The 22,441-nt window shown below is 42.9% G+C and overlaps 1 protein-coding gene across 1 annotated transcript in view; it reads right to left on the bottom strand.

Moving 5' to 3' along the window:
- Positions 1–234: 234 nt before the first annotated feature.
- abcd1 (ATP-binding cassette, sub-family D (ALD), member 1) overlaps positions 235–22,441 on the bottom strand; it is a 28,385-nt gene continuing 6,178 nt past the window's right edge. Inside the window, exons 6-17 of the mRNA XM_085145936.1 lie at positions 20,191–20,365; positions 19,869–20,059; positions 19,563–19,743; positions 19,325–19,467; positions 18,937–19,114; positions 18,668–18,762; positions 13,784–13,929; positions 13,487–13,632; positions 12,588–12,672; positions 8,956–9,081; positions 7,852–7,939; positions 235–2,281 (exon numbers count right to left, since the gene is read on the bottom strand). Of these exons, the coding sequence (XP_085002062.1) occupies positions 2,159–2,281; positions 7,852–7,939; positions 8,956–9,081; positions 12,588–12,672; positions 13,487–13,632; positions 13,784–13,929; positions 18,668–18,762; positions 18,937–19,114; positions 19,325–19,467; positions 19,563–19,743; positions 19,869–20,059; positions 20,191–20,365 (1,677 nt within the window). The 3' untranslated portion in view covers positions 235–2,158. The remainder of the gene's footprint in view (positions 2,282–7,851; positions 7,940–8,955; positions 9,082–12,587; positions 12,673–13,486; positions 13,633–13,783; positions 13,930–18,667; positions 18,763–18,936; positions 19,115–19,324; positions 19,468–19,562; positions 19,744–19,868; positions 20,060–20,190; positions 20,366–22,441) is intronic.

Below are 22,441 nucleotides of genomic sequence, written 5' to 3'. Positions count from 1 at the left end.
GCTTAGCAGTCATGTGACTCAGCTGATCCTTTTCTTTCAAATCTGCTGCTCCTCTCTTTGTTCTCAGTCAGCTGACGGCTGCTGTCAGATCCTTGTCTTACTGTCTTTGGAGAACCAGCACAAATGTCACAGGTTTAAAAGGCAGATGTTATCCAGTGTAGCCCCACCCACAGCCTCTGACATCAGCGGTTCCCCCAGTGGAACTCTTATTTTTCTGGAGCTATACTGGTACTGTTTGTTTTTCTGTTTTTTTGTGGGGGGGCTTAGGACCAGCACACAGTTGGTGGAAAAAAGGTCAATGGCATATGTTGATAAACTGATCCTCACCTTTCAAATTAAAAGTCTGTTTACAAAAGCAGCTTACTTGGCCCAGACTGTTTGGCGAGTGGTTGCTTGTAGTATCTAAATGAAACTGGTTTAAAAAATTTATACAGTGCTGCACCAGAAACCTCTCAGATTTCTTTGGTCACTAGCAGACTGCGACAGACGGATGTAGTTTGCATGGAAGATGGCAACCTGTCTGCAAACACTCACCAACTACTCACTAACAGAGACCGCTCACCTTCAAAGTAAAAGTTGCACATTTTGAAACATTTGTTTCACCAATAAGGCACAACTTTTACTTTGAAGGCAAATTGGTCTCCGCCTCTGAGTTGCATTTCACCTCCCCTCAGTGTTTAGCGAGTGTTTGCAGACAAAACGGCATCTTCTATGCAAACTACCAGCAACTGCAGCACTCTGGCAACGACCAAAGCAATCACTAGTTAACTACCATACTTGCAAACTGGTCGAGGAACGCATATTTTTCCTAACACAGGCTACCAGGTGATCAAGACCATTTATCAAGTTGTATAAAAACCTGCTGTTTCTATACAAGAATACTTGAGCTATCAGCGGAAAAAACCTCACCTCACCTCACCTGGACCACTTCAGGCAGACAGCCAACCTCTCATAGCCTCACAATGCAAAGCGCTCTAATGTGACTGCTGTGGCGATTTCTTATTGTAAATAAATGGTAAATGGCCTGTATTTGTATAGCGCTTTACTAGACCCCAAAGCGCTTTACACATTCAGTCATTCACCCATTCACACACTGGTGATGGCAGCTACTTTGTAGCCACAGACACCCTGGGGCGCACTGACAGAGGCGAGGCTGCCGGACACTGGCGCCACCGGGCCCTCTGACCACCACCAGTAGGCAATGGGTCAAGTGTCTTGCCCAAGGACACAACGATCGAGAACCGGCAACCTTCTGATTACAAGGCGAACTCCTAACTCTCGAGCCACGATCGCCCCTAAATCTGAATTGAATAAAAACTCTAGGTGCTTATTTATTCCAGCCAACTAATGTATGTAAACAAGATTACATAACAGTAGAAACGAGCCATTTAAAATAAGCGAGATAACCAATCAGGACAGGAAGTGCTTCGTGACAAAAAGGCCAACTGATCATGGGCGTCTTTGAGAAACAGCAGCTCTGACAGCAAACCGGCAGCGCTCACGAGATAAAATTAAAAAAAATAAAACCTCACAGTTAAAACTCACTTCAGTCATACGATTTACCTGCTCAGCGTGTGTGTGTGTGTGTGTGTGTGTGTGTGTGTGCGCATGTTTGTCCATCAGGCACACTGCAATATGAGGACATTTCTGCATAGTAAAAGGTTTTCATGCACAGTGATGGAATTTCTGTAATATGAGGACATTTTGGAACACTTTGAACTATACTGGGATTTCTACATTATGAGGGCACTTGTGCTTTCTCAGAGCATTTACATCTCTGTATTATGAGGACATTTTGAGGTAATATTAGGCTACTTTTTAATTCTGAGGATTTTTTTGTTTTACTTTGAGGACACTTCTGAATTGTAAGGACATATCTTCACAGTGAGGACATTTGTGAATTATGAGGACATTTGTGAATTTTGAGGACACTTTGGGGATAATTCTGCTTTACAAAGGCATTTTTACATTATAAGCGTATTTATAACATGTGCGGTCACTTCCGCTCTGTGGGGACTTTGTGTCCAGTGCACATTACAGGAGTTACATCAAGTCAACGCGGGGCCCTACAAGTAAGGAATACAAACGTGTGTGTATGTGCGTTTCTCTCAATGCTAACCAGTAAATAAAATCATCATTCTTCCATCAGTGTGTAATCTCAGGAGGCTAGCTTCTCTTCTTTCTCCCCTTCGGCCTCCCCCAACAGGACACACAGCTCTGAAAGTCTCTGCTGCATCTTAGGAATCCCCAGCAGCTGGTTCTCCAAACGATGCTTCTCCTCCTGAGACGCAGCACATCACAGAAACCACAAACACAGACACATAGAAATACAATGAATATATTATGTTTACTTTTCTCTGAATATTGCTGTTACAGGTGTTGCATTTGTTTGTTGTCTCTAAGCTTCCTGTCACTCTTAAATCCGCCGGTGTCTGTACTTGTACCTGAAAGCTCTGCTTCCTGATTCAGCAGCTTTATCCACCATTACTACAAACAGCATCTAGAATTATGATAACTTTGGTTATTGCGCGTTTGCTTCCTTAATGTGGCCGCCTGTTTCTGATTGATACCCCAGCTAAACAATAGTCGTTAATGTTTACTCTACAGGCAAAGAAACAACTGACCGCAAGTCAATGGAAGACGAAAATATGACGCTACAGACACTCGACGCTGCGCGATGCATCACAACTTCATGTTAACATACCACAACTTTTTAGCGCTGTTATGATGCAATGGAGCCTTGTGAAGAAGCTCAAGACTGTCATAGTTACTCACTAAATACTAAATTTATCAAAACAAAGAAACACGAGGAAGCATTGCTACAAATGTGTACTGCCACTCGCATGTCTATGTGGCTGGGAGCCAGCTGATGTGTGATTTATAGTTCTGCGTTTAATCTAGACTACACATGTAGCTCACGCTGTTGTTTATACTTGTTTCTCGTGCGCCTGTGTCTCTCTACACTTTCACAGCCAAAACATGAGCTCATGGTTGGATCTCTCTCTTCGAGCTGATCCGTTCTCTTCCAGAACAGGAAATAAAATTGTACATTACATTGACATCTGTAATGTGAACGTAGCATAATGCAGAGTGAAACGGTAAGTGGTCCAATCTTTACCTCCACTTTGCTCACAGTGAACTTTTCTGACACAAGAGTTCATTAACAATGTTTGCATCCTCGGGCCTTTATCAATACACCCGGCTGGGACCTCACCAGGCTGCTCAGGGTCAGCTCAGGCATGATCGATACGTTCTTAAGGACTCTAATCACACAGCTCTGCTACTGCTGCTGCGTGAACACCGACACAGCGTTTTTAGTGAGTGCAGTGAAAGTAATAGTGTTACAGAAATTACCAGAATCCCACCAGAGGAGACTGTATCAGATCCTTCACCTGGTATCAATAATACAACTATCCAGCAGCTATTTTCCCATAAATACCAGGATGTAACGATGGGCCATCTGTTATCCTGGAACGCCTTCGTCCGTGGGGACGAGTACACAGATTGCTTTTTTGTTATTTCTGCAGTTCAATCGGTGTAATGTGTATACGCCGAGCCTTTATGTCCTTTCGTATTTGGCAGGAAACACGACGCGCGATGCTAAACCATTGCATGGATCCTCGTGTGATATGACCGCTGATGTGCTGCAAACTTTAGCCGCTCTAAGCGGTAACGACTTGAGTTCCTGAAGTCAGGACTTCACCCGAGCTCCTCGCATAAGTGAGGGTAAAATAAACAAAGTCACCCATGTGCACTGAAGAACAAGAGACCCGTTTGTGCACCAGTCAATCCTATAATTAGATACTGTGTTTAATGGCAGATTAAGTGTGCGATGATGTGCTTGAATCCCGCTGCTGTGTTTGTGTGTTAAATATATGTATCTTTGTCTGATTGTCCTTATTATAGTTTTCTCTGTGGAGCTGCAGGCTGAGCATCATCATCACTGCTGAGGTGTTGGGATCGACCCCCGAGGAGTCTGTTAGACTTCCCGCAGAGGAAGATCTGTGTGTTCTTCCCACAGCTTCTCCTGCTCGAACCTGTTTTCACTGTTTCAGGTGAAGCTGAGCAGGTTAATAAACTCTTCATGCTCTGGATTAATAAGCTCTACCTTTAAATCTGAAGGCTAATGATAAACTGCAGCAGCCCTGCAGCCACTAATGATCCGTCACATGACAGAGAGGAGCCAGCTGACTGGCTGCTCTCCTCGCCGCTTCCGCGCTTTGACCTCGCTCGCTCGCACATCGTGTGCCGCGGGCGTGTTGTTGTGGTGCTGATGGTTACCACAGTAACCGCTGCATGCGCAAAGGCAGCAGTCAGAGGGGTCGCGGTAATTTTAGCGTGTTTACGAGTCAGGAGGGTTCAGTGATCAGCTCCGCTCTCTCTCCTCGGCGCAGCGGGATGATCACAGCAGGATGCGAACATCGCTTTCACAGAGTTACAGATGCTGAACGTAAGTGACGCCGGGGGGTCGTCCTGCGGGTACGAAACAGAAACGCAGTGACAGAACTGATCCAGCAGCTGCTAAAGGCTCACAGTCAGGACGCTGAGCTTGTTTAACTCATGCAAAGAGTTTAGGTTTGTGTTCGCGCGGTATTGAGCTGTGTGTGGGTGTGACAGCGCTAAGTATCGCACCAAAGCCCCTCCCCTGTGCGAAATAATTATATTCTAAAAATCTGAACCATATAAATTTCTATAAAGCGATCATCAGGCCCAGTTTTTCTTTTTATTGTGAATGCCATCAACTCAACCTTTCACCTAACAAACCCCATCATGTGACCACGAAACTGAGAGAAGGGGAATTTCAATGAAACTCTGCCGAGCAGTTTGCAAAGCCACCGTGAACTCTGACCCCTGATAACAAGACGCAATCTTTCAGAAACAAATCATCCACATGATGTTGGACACGTGGCAGGTTTTAGAGATATTTCTGCCAAACTTGGAGATGCTTTTGGTACATTTCTGTCTTTAAAAGCAGTAAAAAACTTCCCAAAACGAACTGAGGTCATCAACAAAATATGCAGAAACGTCTGAACTGTGTAAAAGCTTAAAGTCTGCAAATGATAATGACCTCTGTTAACCCTGCATAACGAAGGGAGAACCGTTTAGATCCCACGTATAAGAGGAAACTGTCTAACAACGGGGCATCACTGATCATGATCCTTCATGTTTCTCCACTTCCTGTCACATTAGGAGAAGCTGTTAGAGTCCAATGAGCCCATAAAGCTGCAATAAGTGATCTCGATGTAAAAACAAGTCAAAGATACCTCTGAGATTCAGTTTAATTAAAGGAATTCATGACCCGTTGAGCAGTGAGCTGTTATTAGAATTCAGCTTGCAAATGGCTAATAAAATAAAACGTCCAGTTATGAGTAAAGATGAAGCGACCGTGTAGCCTGTGGTTGCAGATACATGTGGGTTTCCAAACCTGAACCTGTGCGGTCCTCTGGCCTCTGCAAACACAACCGACTCCGATTTACATACAGAGCGGGGAGCTGGGATTACAGGGGTCACTCGAGATGACTTTTATATGTATGAACAGCTATTTATAAAGTTACTTTGACATAATCTTGACTCTATGCAAAGTGATTCTCCTGCTGGTGAAGTTTGGGATACTACGCCTCCTACAGAGCTTCTCAAAGGACACGTGGAATATGACCAAATCATTTTAATGTTACATTTTTTGCTGAATGTTTTACATTGTACGCCTCGGGCTCGGACTCAAAGGTCTCCTTCATCACGGAGGGAGATGCAGCACCGGCCAATGATGAAGAATATTGAGAACGACTCGCTGTTTAATCCCCGTAAGCAGAAGGCAGTGGGCGACTCCGCGGTGCGTTTGATCACCTTTGTTTTACCTGTGTATGTTTTAGCCTTTGATCTCGTCACCCACTGTTATCTTCCAGACTCTTCGTGTTATACGTTTTGTCGTCCCCTCCCATCCTGTTGCGTATAAAAGCTTTTTCGATGGTTCGGGGTCAGCGTACCTTCCCGTGCCCACTCTCCAAAGTTTGAACACACACGTTAAATATTAAAACTGTGCGCGGCAACAATCGACAAACGCTAAATTCTGCTTTTTAGCTAACAGAAGATGAGAGCTGCTGTTCATACTCTGAGACGTTTGAGTTTTAACACTTTAGTTTGGATCCAAATGAACACAAATAAGCAACAGCTCAGTGGAGTTTAATGGCTTCATCTGCTTGTGAGAGAGAGCATCTGATTGGCTAAAATCAGTGTTGCTAATGACCGTGTCCACAGCATTGCACAGGTGAGTTTCTGCAGGTAGCACCCCAGCTGTGGATCAGAACCTCAAAGTGTAGCTGTCATTTGTTTTAAACATCTGAGACCAACTGTTTTTTTAATGTGCACCATCAAATCGCTGAAAAACTAGTTCATGCATTTATTACTTCCAGGCTGGACTACTGCAATTCATTATTATCAGGATGTCCAAAAAACTCACTGAAAAGCCTTCAGTTAATCCAAAATGCTGCAGCAAGAGTCCTGACAGGGACTAGAAAGAGAGAGCATATTTCTCCTGTTTTGGCTTCCCTTCATTGGCTTCCTGTTAAATCCAGAATTGAATTCAAAATCCTGCTCCTCACATACAAGGTCTTAAATAATCAGGCCCCATCTTATCTTAATGACCTTGTAGTACCATATCACCCTATTAGAGCACTTCGCTCTCGCTCTGCAGGCCTACTTGTTGTTCCTAGAGTATTTAAAAGTAGAATGGGAGGGAGAGCCTTCAGTTTTCAGCCCCTCTTCTGTGGAACCAGCTTCCAGTTTGGATTCAGGAGACAGACACTATCTCTACTTTTAAGATTAGGCTTCAAACTTTCCTTTTTGCTAAAGCATATAGTTAGGGCTGGACCAGGTGACCCTGAATCCTCCCTTAGTTATGCTGCAATAGATGTAGGCTGCCGGGGGATTCCCATGATGCATTGAGTTTTTCCTTTCCAGTCACCTTTCTCACTCACTATGTGTTAACAGACCTCTCTGTATTGAATCATTTCTGTTATTAACTTCTGTCTCTCTTCCACAGCATGTCTTTATCCTGTCTTCCTTCTCTCGCCCCAACCAATCACAGCAGATGGCCCCGCCCCTCCCTGAGCCTGGTTCTGCCGGAGGTTTCTTCCTGTTAAAAGGGAGTTTTTCCTTCCCACTGTCCCCAAAGTGTTTTCTCATAGGGGGTCATATGATTGTTAAGTTTTTCTCTGTATCTATTAAGCGCCTTGAGGCAACTTTTGTTGTGATTTGGCGCTATATAAATAAAATTGAATTGAATTGAATTGAATTGAATTGAATTGAATTGAATTGAAATCATATGTGTGCATTTCATATTGATCAGTCGTTTAATAAAAGCACTCTTGGCATGTCGCCGTGTCGTCATCCAGCCTAAATGTGCAGCAATGTTATTTGTGTAGCTCTAAAAGCATAATGCGGCGTCGCATTAGAAAGAAGCAATCACAGCTGTTCTGGCATTTTTGTAAGAGACTGATGACAGCACTTTGAGATGCTTTTCTCTTTTGTTCCACAGCCATTCCTGACTAAATCCTGATCTGTGCTGTATTACTGAAGGAAAATCAGAGACAGCTGCATTCACTTTAAGCTGTTTTAATGCTTATGGATCAATAATAAGCACATTTAAGCCGGGTTTTTATGTCTTACAGCTAAGTTTAAGTATAAATCTTACAAACAGACCTGAACAGGAGCCACCTGGGGGCTGGACTCTCCAAACAAACAGCGCACACCTTTTTTGTTTCTAACATGACACGGTCTCACAGCTGCACACGCTCAAATAAAACACCTGCTGCCGGGGACCAATCATAGAGCTCGAATTAAACACACACAGACCTGCAGGGAGAGGCGCGTGGAGGCATCCAGAGGTTCAAACCTCCACCCTCCTTCTCCATCGAACTGCAGCAGGTGAGAGTGGTACTTCCTGTGAGACAGAGGAGGAGAAGATTAGTTGGAGGGTGTGGCAGCCGGCAGCAGCTCAGAGCTATGCTGCCCCCTGCAGGCTGAAAATAAAATTAAATAAAACCTGAGTTCACTCCTGATCTTTGAGGCAAACTGAGTCACGTAGTTTTATCTGCTAGTCTGTGGATTTCAGTTTTACGCTGTGTAAAACTTTATTTATGACATTTAAAGACTTTGTAAAGACATAAAGACAAAACAATATTAAATGAAAGCGTTTACATGTTCCAAGTCAGGAAACATCACCTTGAAAAGTGTTTGAATGTCATTGTTGTTTAGAAATTGTGCAAATTTAACCCACAAAAGTTACCCTGATGACACAGATGACAGACTCAGCTGGCATCTGATCTTTTAGACTATCACACTTTCATTTTGCCACCACGCTTGTTTCTTTTGCGTCTTGAATGCAAGACATGAGGAATAATCCACAAAATTCAAATAAACGTGTAACAGGTGACGTCTCAGTTATAACACTCTCAAAATGTAAGAGCAGTCACAGATATGATCATTTTCAGACTGCAATAAAAAACATCCGGCCACATCTTAAGAGTTGCCCTCTTTTTCAGGAGCGCTCACAGTGTAACTGTTGTCTTTGGACTCACATGATGCTGGAAGCTTCCCACATGACCAATGACACCTTTTTACTTTTAGTACTAGCAGCAGTGCCCCTCAGCCTCCAAGCAGATTACTAGTGGTAAAAAACTCCTTCAAGATTTTTGGAAAACATCCACATGATGTTGGACACGTGGCAGGTTTTAGAGATATTTCTGCTAAACTTGGAGATGCTTTTGGTACATTTCTGTCTTTAAAAGCAGTAAAAAAACATCCCAAAACGAACTGAGGTCATCAACAAAATATGCAGAAACGTCTTAAACGTCTTAAACGATTACTAGTGGTAAAAAAATTCCTTCAAGATTTTTGGAAAACTTGACCTCTGACCTTGAGGTCAAGGTCACTGAGATTCTGTGTGTGTGTACTAACCAAAGGGAAGGCCTGTGAGTGATTGACAGCAGTGCGATCCCAGCATCCTTCGCAGCCTGGAAGATTCCTCCCTCCACATCGATGCTCACAGCGCTCGTACACTCGTCCAGCAGAGCGTACCTTGGGCTGGGCGAGAGACATTCACAAACACACAAAGAGAGGAAAAGAGCGAGAGAAGACAGGGTGACTGTGATGGGCGCACACAGAGTCGCTGTCACGCTGAGCATCTGTGACATTTGCATGCTTCTGTCTAAAACGGCAGCTTCTATTATTTCTAGAGGTGGGAATCACCATACATCCCTCGATACGATATTATCACAATACTTAACACACGATACGATATTATTGCAATTCTTTAAAATATTTTGCGATATTCAGATTCTGTACATAAAGGTAAACTTTATCAATATGCATTTTCTCTAATATCAAAGTCTCAGTTTATGAAAACTATGCAGCCCCTTCAGCAACTGAAGAATTTGAAAGTAAATTAAAACAAAATATAATTTTACATTAAATAAAAAAGTTTTAAACTTAATTAAAATAAAACATGTCTTAAATTAAAATAAGTAAACTGTCATGTTTATTGCTGCCAAAAAAAGTTCAACACATTTGGACAGTGAAGGAATGTCAGGATTCTTGCTCAGAAAAAGGATCAACATGCTCTGAAGTCAGAGCACAAAAACCTTTTTTGTAACAAAATATCCATTTCTGCTGTCCCTGTATCGATACATTATTAGCAAACAAAATATCACCATACTACACAGTATCGATTTTTCCCCCCACCCCTAATTATTTCTACGTTCTGAGTTTTTCTAGCCACCAAAATAAGTCGGCATGAAAATACAAACGTAAACACACATTTACCTGTACGCTGAAGCACAGTCCCATTTAAACTTCAGTTTATATCTCAGCAACACAACACGCAGACGCTTAAACTGCACTTTCCTCATGGAAACACCAAAAAACACATTAAAAAACTTATTGAAACCGTCTCTTCCCAGGAATCATGACCTGGTTACTAATTTTGTGTAAGTTTCATGTGTCACGCTGTCTCATCTTGGATAGACAGACACTTGCTTTTCTGTGATATAGCTGGAAGGTGTAGTTTGACAGAGAGGAAATAATTCCTTAACCTCCTAGGACCTGGCGTCCACATATGTGGACATCACATTTTGTGTTATTTAGACCAAAATACTCAATTTTGCTCTACAACAGCCTGATATCCACTTACGAGGACATTATACTGCTACTGTTCTATCGAAATATTAAATGAATATCCTCATATGTGGCTCTCATTTTTCTTAGAAACAAAAATTAGGTAAAAAAAATCTGTTAATTCTTTGTTTTTACATTTATCAGGCCCCAATATGTCCAAATATCAAAGAGAAATTAAAAATGCATGCTGTGGAAGAGTTCGGGTACAGATTTGGGGCTAAACTGTCCTTTAATATTTGTTTTTCTTCCCTGGGAAAAATAAACACAAGACGTCGTCAGCTGTCTGAACTGGTGCGAAATCTGTTCACGGCTCATAAACAGGCCCCTTACAGTATGTTAGTCATCATAAAGGTGGCAGCAGATGAAACCATTATTTTAATAGCGGAGCATAATCTGACAGAATAAACAGACGCCTGCGCTGACTGCATCTGAAGCAGCTGCAGGGACGTTTCACTCTGATGGAAAACGGAAACATGTTGGTTTAAAAGTGCTGAGGTGTGTAAAATAAACACGGCAGCGGTCACAGTCCTAAACATTTCCAGGTCATGGGGGTGCTGATTTAACTCACCGGGCTGACCTGATAATGAATAGGCCGTAATGCTAATACTGAGGCCAATCATGAGCGATCCTAATGCAATAAAGGCTAAAAGCACAAAAACTATATTTTAAAAGCAAAAAAACTTTTCCAGGTGAAACTGAGAGAGAGAGCCAGAGCTTACGAAGAGGCAGAGCTGCGAGTTAGTGAGAGCTACGCTGAAGCTCAACACGAGCACGCCCAGCGTTCAGAGTCTGCTCGAAGGGAGCGTGTCCGAGGAAATGTGGGCGTTACTGGGGTGGTTTAAAGCAGCTATCTAACTGAATAGGGAGAGAGCCGTTAACTTTAATGTCAATGGTCACAGGACCCCGTTGAAACATACAGAATCATCAAAGGAGCTTGCAAAGAAAAGCGTCTGGACTTCTTTAAGTTACTTGAAGACGTTTCACCTTCATCCGAGAAGCTTCTTCAGTTCTAAGGTCAAATGGTGGAGAGTCCCAGATATAAACCTAGTGGGAGTTTCCCCCCACAGAGGGACAAAAGGACCCCCTGATGATCCTCTAATCGCCTGAGACAAGGTGTGGAACTGGGTGTGGGTCCCAATCAGCCAGAGTTTCTGGTGAGTTCATTGTGAAACCTGGCCCCACCTTATCATGCGAATTCCTGAGGTCAGATGGCCCAGGGTCTGAGTGGGCGTTAAGACGTCTGGGAAGGATCTCAAAACTGGATTATAGATGGCAGAGAGTTGGTGTCGTAAACCACCGCCTCTGTTCAAAGATGGTCGCTCACAGTGGACATAGATGCTTCTTTCACTCCTCTTTCAAACCATCTGTCCTCTCTGTCCAACATGTGAACATTGGCATCCTCGAAAGAGTGACCTTTGACCTTTAGATGCAGATGGAAAGCTGAGTCTTGTCCTGTGGAGGTGGCTCTTCTGTGTTGTTCCATTCGCTTGTGAAGTGGTTGTTTGGTCTCTCCAATGTGGAGGTCTGGGCATTCCTCGCTGCACTGTACAGCATACACCACATTGTTTTGTCAGACAAAACGCCAAACCAACTCTCTGCCATCTATAATCCAGTTTTGAGATCCTTCCCAGACGCCTTAACGCCCACTCACATCCTGGGCCATCTGACCTCAGGAATTCGCAAGATAGGGTGGGGCCAGGTTTCACAATGAGCTCACCAGAAACTCTGGCTGATTGGGACCCACACCCAGTTCCACACCTTGGCTCAGGTGATTAGAGGATCATCAGGGGGTCCTTTTGTCCCTATGTGGGGGGACACTCCCACTAGGTTTATATCTGGGACTCTCCACCATTTGACCTTAGAACTGAAGAAGCTTCTCGGATGAAGGTGAAACGTCTTCAAGCAACTTAAAGAAGTCCAGACGCTTTTCTTTGCAAGCTCCTTTGACTACGATGACCTGGATGACTGCGAACCTTCACAGACATACAGAATCATCATGAGTCAAATCTGATTTCATATGCAAAGTTAACACATTACAGTTTCTATAGGGGCTCAGTTCAAAGTACCAACACGAGCAACGTCTCAGATCCTCCCACCCTGAGCCAAGAAACACAACAGTTTACATTACGGACAAAGTGAGCCTACACTCACCTACATATCACCTATAATAACAGCTACTACACAGCAGCAAACCTCTACTGCAACACCACCTCAGTTAGTTTCTCGGTTCAGCTGTTGGCTGGTTCTGTGGAGGCAGAGGGCAGGTTTATCTCCACCTTTACCATTAAAAACGCTTCCTTCAGGTTTCTGTTCAGAACTCTTTGAGCACCTCGTCGCTCTTTCACGACGTCTCTGTCCAAAGTCGAGACAGCCAGATGCTGTGAGCATCCTTCGCTCATTAAAGAGTGAGACCTTACCGGTGGTAGAACATCCGAGCCATCCCCATCCGCTGCTTCTCTCCTCCAGACAGAACGTCTTTCCAGTCATTGACCGACTCCCAACCTGAGAAGCACAAACACAGGTGTCGCCACAGCAGCGCTGCATTACAACAGCTACAGATGATCCCAGTTAAACGACATTTACAATCGCGTGTGTCCATGCACCTGCAGACTGACGCTTTGAATCCGAGCCCAAAGGGAAATGTGCAAAATTTCCCCCCCACAGTCTTCTGGTAGCGCTGATGTACACATGATGTGGCTCAAGTGTACGTGTAACACTATTAATTCAGTATTTACATGTTTACAGCGATCAAACGGATTGATTCCCACTCTCTAAGACATCTTTTTATACGTTTTTCTACACTTTTTTTGCAACTAATGATAGTTATGTTCATTCATTAGCTTGATTCAGGTGAAGTGAAAAGCTCTCTCTGTATTTTCATGTTTAATACTGGTGACAGGTGAGCCGGTCTTTCCTGAATCCTGCCACCTGACACATCCTGCAGCTGCTGCGAGCTCTCAAACTGACTGCGAGTGTCAGTCAAACAGTCGAGCACCCTTCACGGCAGGCTGGGGACGGCGCACTGATTAAATATTTAGCAGAATTTGATTTGAGCATTCGAACCGGTTTGAATGTTTGTGATGGAGCGGTTCTCAAAAGTAAGTGTCATATGAAGTGAAATGAGGTCGAGGCACCATTAGATGTGAAATGACTCCTCATAATTAATTCTCGGTTCAATCGCCGCCTCACAATCTGCCTCACGAGTTTCCCGTCTTCTATGTTTGTTTGTGTAGTTGAGTCTGAGCTGCTGTGGAGGTTTTTCTGCCTGTTTACTCCAAACAAAGCGCAGAGCGCAGCTAAACGCACTGGGACTGACCTCCCTCTCGGTCCATGATGTAGCGCAGGTGGACGGTGCGAAGGATCTCCTCCAGGTCTGAATCTGTGAGTCCTCTCTGAACCATCTCCTCCACTGAGTCCGGATAGATCACCTGGTCTCTGAGGGTCCCCTCTGACATGTAAGGCCTGCAAACCACAAGAACAGGAAACCACAACTGCTGGATCTAGGGCCTTAACTTTGTAAAACACCAAAAATGGTTGTTGGTGGTAATTGGAACCATATAAATATAAAGTGCTGAACTGAATTTGGCACTAGTAGTAGTAGTAGCAGTGTTACCTCTGTGGGATATAGAACATGTGCTCTGGCTCCGGTCTGTACAGGACTCCTCCATAAACAGGCCACAGCCCACTGAGGATCCTGAACAGGGAACTCTTCCCACAGCCGTTTGGACCGGTGATCAGCACGTTCATCCCATCGTCCACCTGAGACACACAGAGAGACAAATCCACAGGATTGGTCTCGTTTCTGGAAAGGTGTCTCCAAGTCTTTACAGAACATATGTGCACAGAAGCCTGTACTGCAACGCATGATTTAGGAGTTAAAGATGTGAGATTATACTCGGGTTTTAAATGCGACAGCCATGAAAACATGGTTTGGACTTGACCTGCTCTGAGAAAACACCTCAACAGATGAATGTCTGCAGAGAGCATCTAAAGGCTGTTGAGCATGAATGGAAAAAAAGTTCTCATTGTTTCCTGTAGCTGTGTACTCCAGATACTAATTAAAGCACTAAAACTTTGCACTTGTTGGCACTAAACTTGCAAATAATCCTTCTCACTGGCTTGTATTCAGTTATTATTTGTTCGTTACTTGTTCTCCACACTGTTTAACACCACCAGGCTGCAGCTGAAAGAACGAGGCTACGGCTAATAAGCCTGTTAGCAACAGCAACAGATTCATTTAGCAGGCTGTGGTGGTAAATACAGTTGGATCGACCTTGTCTTAAAGATGAGGCGGTGTTTTAAAAGTCAGAATTTTTTCTTCGTTTTTACTGATTAACTGTCATGTTTCAACTGCGTACAGGCAGGAGAAGGACCCAAACGCAAAACTCACGACAACGACATTAAACTCAAAAAGCTGCTTTATTGCAGAATGGCATGGAAAACTAAACTGGGACATGGGTAAACTGACACGCAAGGAAACACAGCCATGAGGGAGACTACGACACTGACAAAGAGAAACACAGGGCTTAAATACACAGAGGGATAACGAGGGAATGAGACACAGAAGGAGAGCACAGCTGGGAGTAATCAGGCTGGACGAGACAAGGGAAGCAAAACTAGAAACACTCACATGAGACGTGGACCTTCAAAGTAAAACAGGAAACACACTGACTGAACTTTAAACATGCAAACTTATCAGCAACTGAGAGGACAGAACATAGGGACCAGAAACATGGTACAAAAAGGTCACAGTAGACACAACATTGAACACAGGGAAGCCATATTACAAAGCCAAAGAACTAAACCTATGATAACCATAACTGAAATCTAGGGAAACAAGAAACAGTAGAACAAAGGACTCAAAACATAATCCATAATATAAAAACACGAGATCTCTTCAAAATAAAACAGGAAACAAGAGAGGCAGACATGACAACATAAGACACACAGACATGAAACACACGAAGGGCAAGGGAGACTTCACAGGGGTTAAAAACACAAGGGGGAGCTAATAAGCAAATGAACATAGGAAACCTAATAAGCTTAAACAAACACTATAAACATCAAAAGAACTAAAACTCAAAACACTGGGTCATAAGACCCAGGACCGTGACATTAACTACCTAACTAATGACCTCCTACAGCACAACTACTCCACAGCACAGACTCCTTATTTATGCAGTGTTGAGCTACGGCTGAAAGTACCACAGACACCTGCAAAGAACTTGTTTTTTTTCACCGACTGTGTTTCATCGTAGTGCCCAACCCCCACGTATTAAAATAAAAAGCATTACAAAACGTATCCCGTGTGATCTCGATCTGTTCCCCACATAAAGGCTGATAACGTGTCCTCGTGTGTATAATTAAGAGTGAAGCTGTAGCTTCTCTTCTCTCTTGGTGAAACGCTTGCAGCAGACAACAAAGAGTCGGCACTGTGAAGATAATCCTTTGTTGACAACAATTATGGCCATTACTGTAACTGCAATCAAAGCCTTTGTGGGTACAAACACCAGGTGTACAAACCACCTGTACAACAAGCTTTTGCCTAATATGAGAAGCACGCGAGCTTGGTTTGCTATTATCTTCAAATTTGGCAGATAAGCTTGTACGAGAACCCCCCCACACCCCCCTTCTGCAAACCTGCAGACGGCACGGGTGCGTCTAAAGCAAGGCTGTGCAGTGGCCTCCTGACACTTCAAAACATGTAATTATGTTTATTCCAGCATTGCACTGAAGCACAATTCTGATAACTTTGCAATTCGATGTCGTGCTTCTGTTCTGCTTCTGCTCCACAGCGTAAATGTTTAAGCTTTGGTTAAGTATTATTGTGGTCGTTTAGATAGTTAATACAAAATACAAATCTACAAACGTGCAAAGTTTATTTCAGTTCAGTAAAAATACCCAAGGACCCACCTGGGGCAAATACATACTGCATTATTAACCATGCAGTCCGGATCTTTTACCAGCTTTAATTCTTGGCTCTGGCTACAGCAGCTGTCTTTCTTTTAGCCTAGATTATATTTTTAAATCCCTCACGTTTGTTTAGTTCGCTGCTGTTTTATGCTACGTCTGTCCTTAGCTTAGCGTGGTTGTGTTTGTTGGGTTTAGCTAAGCCAAAAAAAGCTCAAATCTATCCTGAGCTTGCTGATGCTGAATTCGTTCCCCGAGCAGGCCCCCGTGATGCCTGTAAACATGTGACTGAATCTCGGAGGTCCCTCCTCACAACAACACGCTGAAAGAAGAGACCAATCAAAGCACAGGCTGTGAGAGCAGAGAGGTCGAAGGTTAAGAACCAGACAACAGAGAGGAGTTTCTGTGTCCATCAATGTTCCTCTTCTTCCCCTCTATGTTTCCATCTCTGCTGCTTCTTCTTCTTCTCTCATCCTCTCGTACTGAACACAGGAACCTCATTCTATGCCGCGAGCACGCACAAACACGCAAAGTAACACACTCTCTCACTGTTTCGGCACATGCTAATGAGCGATGACCTCTGACCCCAGGCGCATATGGAAAGAATCCCAATGTCCACAGACTCGCAGTCTTTGAGGCTTGCTCCCGCCAAGGCAGCGAGGGTTCGGTGTCTGACGCCCTTTTGGGCTCTTTGGTAGAAATCTTGAGCCCTTTATTCATTCTTTTCTGTAATTGCTGCAGACTTTGCCTGAGGGAAATTACCCACAGTTCACAGCGCTGTGGCGTTAAACACGGAGGCTGCAGGGGATGCTTCAGAGGAAAAACACTTAATCAAGAAAGCATCGGCGGATCAGCCAGACTGAAAGTTACAAGTACAAATATGTTTACACAGAATTAGATGAATGCCGTGTTTGTTGCTTATTCTTTTTCATTTTTGCTCAATTATGTTTTGACTATACTGAGAAAACTGATTATATAACCATTTCTTCCCACCCCATCATGTAAGAGAAGAGCTAGGAAGAAGCATATTCAGTGCAGGATTCTGCTCTCAGTGGCTCGTCACTCCCGTATCTGTCAGACGTCCATCATCACACCCTGTGCTCAGCTTCTCCTGACTGCTCCTCACTTCAGACTTAACACCAAGGGTGCCGGAGGACTTCAGCTGTGCCGCGCCTCATCTTTGAAACCTATCAACACTTCACCTTCGTTAGACAGACTCTCTGACAAATCCCAGCTCAGAATCGATCTGTTTTCATCAGCATGTCAGCTTCAACCATCTAGTTTCCTATCATTCACAATCATATTATTCCAGGATTTCAAATCTTTTTTATTACTGTTCTTGTTAGTTTTGTGTTGTAAGGTGACATTGTTTTTAAGGGCTTTGAAATGTGCCAAGAAATTATTATCATTAGTAGTAGTATTACCATTATCATTATTATCATCATTATTATCATTATCATTATTATCATCATTATTATTATTATCATTATTATCATTATCATTATTGTCATCATTATTATTATTATTATTATTATTATTATTATTATTATTACGATTATCATTATTATTATTATCATCATCATCATTATCATTATTATTATTATTATCATTATTATTATTATTATTATTATTATCATTATTATTATTATTATCATTATTATTATTACTATTATCATTATTATTATTATCATTATTATTATTATTACTATTATCATTATTATTATCATTATTATTATTATTATTATCATTATTATTATTATCATTATTATTATTACTATTATCATTATTATTATTATTACTAATATCATTATTATTATTATTATTATTATTACTAATATCATTATTATTATTATTATTATTACTAATATCATTATTATTATTATTATTATTATTATTATCATTATTATTATTATTACTATTATCATTATCATTATTATTATTATTATTATTATTATTATTATTATTATTATTATTATTATGTGCAGAAGTAAAAATACATTTGTGTGTCTGTAAAGCGAGCATGTACAGTTGACTTCCTTTAAATCTGTGATGGTTTTGTGCTCAATCCAAAACCATCAATAAGGACCGGACTGCAGCAGTGCCACCATGTGGCCACAAATGTTAGCTACACACTGAGGCGACACTGACTACACTGAGGATTCATGGTCCGGATCGTAACAGACATTAAATTAAAAATAAATAAAAGGAAAAGCCCACAGCAACGTCCTCTGCTACAAAGAAAGTTCAACATACCCAGGATATCTTTGCATTATTTGGACTCACTCATGCTAACACTGGCAGTCTGGATAAGCTGTCACACAAAGTAATTAACTCAGAAACCAGGGTTTCCTGAGCTAGGTGTGAGCTACTGCATTAATGCATTTTAGCCTTGGCTTCGTCTACCTGCAGTCGATATGAAGGCCTCAGGTACAAATAAGTGTCTTAATTTGTTTGGTTATGCTTACAGAACAACAACATTATTGTAAAATTGTTTGCACATAAAAGGTTGAAAAACAAAACAAGATAAATTAGGTTCGCAGGATAGGTTACCATGGTAACAAAGTGTGTGTGCGCGTGTGTGTGTTACCTGGATATTCAGACAGGACACTACTACATCTCCGGTAGGCGTGATGATTGGCAGGTTCTCACAGCGAATCCCTTTTTCCACACTGATCACCTGACCTATACACAACACAACAGACAAAACAGCTGTCTCAACTTCCTGTTTGGCGTTTGTGTGTGGGCGGGGTTTTGCCCTTTAGTGACTGAAGCGACAAATGACACAGAGCCAAAGATAACCCAGCTGAGAGTTTGGGAGTAAAGTGCTGCAGAGGTGTTACATGATACAAGACTCACCTCTGATCTGTAGCGGACCACAGACTCTCTGCCCGTGTTGAACTGCTCCTCCCCCTCCTTCAGCTGTTAACTCCTCCTTCTCTTTGTCTGCGGAGCGGCGGTAGATCCCCTGATTCACATCTTCAAACACATCCAACATCTCAGAGACTCGAGCAGTGTAACCTGCCAGCTCCGTCACCTGCACAGCAGTCAGTCGTCAGTGTGCATCAGTTAAACATCAACATGGCACGAAGGAGAAAGGGAGGAAACACAAGGTGAAGACTGGAGGAAGACGAGCAGAAGAAAGGAAGTGATAGTCTCCCTCCAGCAGCTGCCTTCTTCAAATACTCCTCTGTTAACCATCAGCCAGAGAATCAGAGGTGAAAAAGAGGAAGCGCGGCGTGCATACCTCCTTGTAGGAGCTCATGATTCTCTCCACGGCGTCGGCTGCAGCGTTCAGGAGGTTCCTGGCCGTGGTGAAGGCCTGCGTCCGTTCACTCACAAGCTCCTCCTCCTTCATCACCATGGCAGCCTGCTTCACCTCCTCCGAGTCTGAGCACATGACAGGTCAAAGGTGAAGCAGCTGAACGCCACACTCGCACCAGACTCGCTGTGATACTGTACACCGATAACAGGAGTGTGTTTACCGTGTTCAGCGTATCCGATGGCGGTGATGATGGGCACGGCGACCATCACCAGGCCGGAGGCGCTCCACACGTACTTCATGAGGAACTGTTCCAGCATGATGTACCAGAGGCGCTTCAGCAGGATCTGATGGATCTGAGAGGACAGAGACGTGTAGCTCCTCCGCAGCTGGGCCAGCTCCACCTACAAATCAAACACACCCAAACTCGCATGACCATCACAGACATGGCGATCTCCACCCACAAAGTTTAACAGCAATGGTGAAAATCTCCTACCTGTCATTCAAACTGATCACTTCTTTTTTTTACCTTGTGTCCTCCATAGAAGGCAATCTCCTCCGAGTTGGTGATGATTCGCGAGTGCATGTAACGCAAGTCTCCTTTCCTCTTCGCCTCCTCGGCCACGAGCTTCCCGAATCGAGGCGAACAGGAGCGCAGGACTTTAGCCGTGAGTGCTACGACCAGGCCGGCGATCACCGCCGGCCACGTTGTGTTTGCTCCTGCAGAAACATGTAGCGCAGACACGCTGTTAGAACAACCTCAGCCTCAGTCAAAAATAAGCATTAATTACAAGCAACACACCAATGTGTTCACATCATGCGTGAAATCGTTTGGCGCTAACATAAGCAACCTTTGGAGTGGGCGGTGCGTATCAGCGTGTAGCAGGTGACGATCACATCAAGGATGGGTTTGGTCAGGTTGGAGTAGAGGTGAGCGACGGAGGCCGAAAACATGACGATGTCCTCGGTGAGGGACTGATCGGGATTGGACAGACGCCCGTCCATGTTGCTGACTCTGTAGTACGTCTGCAGAGATCGACAAGTTCACCAATCAGAGTATAAACAGGTCAAAAATAAGCATCAGACTAATGATCAGAACATACAAACTTCAGAACACTCCGTCAGGATGGGGACTGATAAAACACAGTGGAGGAGATAACAAAAGATAACAACAAGGCCACAAAGATCATCCTCAAGTGGGACACATGCAACTATAATAATGGGTCAAAGATTAGCTTGGAACTGATTGATAACGGATAAGGCGGAAGATAAATGACTGTCAGAAAATAATCTGGAGATTTGCTGCAGTACCAAGTTGAGCCACCAACTGTTCGGTGAGGCAGCGCTGCAGCTGTCCCTGCTAACCTTCCTTAAGGGTAACATAAATAGAGCTTCTCCCTGCTGTCCAAGTAAGGAAATCGTGGCCTGCTGGGCTCTGCGGACTGTCTTGTTCATGAACTTGGCAGCAGGAAGGTGTGAAACATGTGCCTGACAGCTGTTCAGTTCACAAACTAAAGAAAATGTGAAGATTTGCAGATAATCTGAGTCACATTTAATTAAAAGCAGCACAAACACAAAATCCCAGATCCTGAAACAGGAGAAATACTTCCATTTCTTTCTTTTTTTTCTTTGATGTTAGCAACAGGGGAAGGTTTCTCACTGCGTCTGCTTTTAACAACACTCGTTAAGTGTTTGGGAACCGAGGAGTCCAGCTGCTGTTGTTCCAAAGCCAAATGTTTCCCCGATCCTGCTTAATGCTACATGTTTTCAGCAGCTCAGTTTTCTCCCAGTTCTCAAAGCTACAGACTCGTTTATGGAGCCATGCTAATGGGATATGTGCAGAATACGTGTTGGTATTGTCTCGCCTGAAAAAATACAAAAAGGAGGTTTGGATGGTAGCACATGCTATCACTCAGCTTTAATGGTGCTTCTACAGACCACCGACTTACCCATGCACTCTAACTGATATCAAACTGGACGTCCACTTTTAGCTCAGAGGATGCAGAGTTCATGAGTCCATGTCTCCGCTTCACTTCATCTTAACTGAGCTCAAGATCTGTCTGTGTTTTTTGTTTGTAAACTTCTATTTGTGGTTTCAGTGATGGATTTAAGATGGACTTGTGCTTCAGTGATTTCGTTTCTGGTTTAATGAAATGCTGTGTGACAGCCTGGTGGAGGTGATCAGTCATTCAGTACTAGTTTTAACCCTTTAAAGCCGGTCGGAGCTGCACGCTCTGTTTTGCATAACTATTTTTAAATCCCGGTAGCTCTGCAACCACGTAAGCTAGCACAATAATTTTTTTTGCATATGAAACCGCAGGAGTTGTACTTACATCTTATGCCATCAGCTTGTCCTCGGTCACAGTTTCCTTCCACATATAGTTTTGCAAAAACTGCATAAAAAGCACTTGCAGCAACAAAAACATAATATTCCAGAAACACGCTTTGCAGATCCGATCAGCTGTTTGTAACACTTCCTACGTCCATCAGCGCGAACTATCGCATGTCCGCCATGACCTGCCCGAAACCGGAAGTGACGTCATTTTGCGGAAATGTAGTTTTTTTACCATCAGGGCCTCATGAGCCTATACTGGTGTTTTTAAAAGTTATGTTGGACGTTATGATTTTCTGTGTGGTTTCTGGGATGCTTAGGACTCATATTGCACTGCTGGAAATAGTTTATTTTGATGCATATGCTGCTTTTTTGCAAATTTGCATTATAATATTTATTTTCGTTTTTCCTGCAGTGTATAAAAATTGGTGTATTTCAAAAATAAAACTATGAAGACACTCAAAATAAATTTCCTGTGGTGGGAAACTATTTTGTGCAACTTTTTTGTATTTACAGTTTTGAGGGATAAGCCTCTTAAATTTCTCTAACTAGAAATATATGTTAAAAAACAAAAATGATTTTAAATTTTTTTGTAGTTTATTGCACTTTTTTGCAATTTATGTAATTACTATGCACTTAATGCAGACATATTATTAAAATTTGGGCTATAATGGTTGTATTGATGTATATCAACTTGAAATGCTCCCAAAAATGGCTCCACAGCATGTAAAAATATAATATAAGCTCTGGTGCACTTGGTTCTATGGTAG

The sequence above is a fragment of the Neolamprologus multifasciatus genome, chromosome 20 (genome assembly GCF_963576455.1).
Source record: "Neolamprologus multifasciatus chromosome 20, fNeoMul1.2, whole genome shotgun sequence".
Classification (NCBI taxonomy): Eukaryota; Metazoa; Chordata; class Actinopteri; order Cichliformes; family Cichlidae; genus Neolamprologus; species Neolamprologus multifasciatus.
This window is presented reverse-complemented; position numbering and strand designations above follow the sequence as displayed.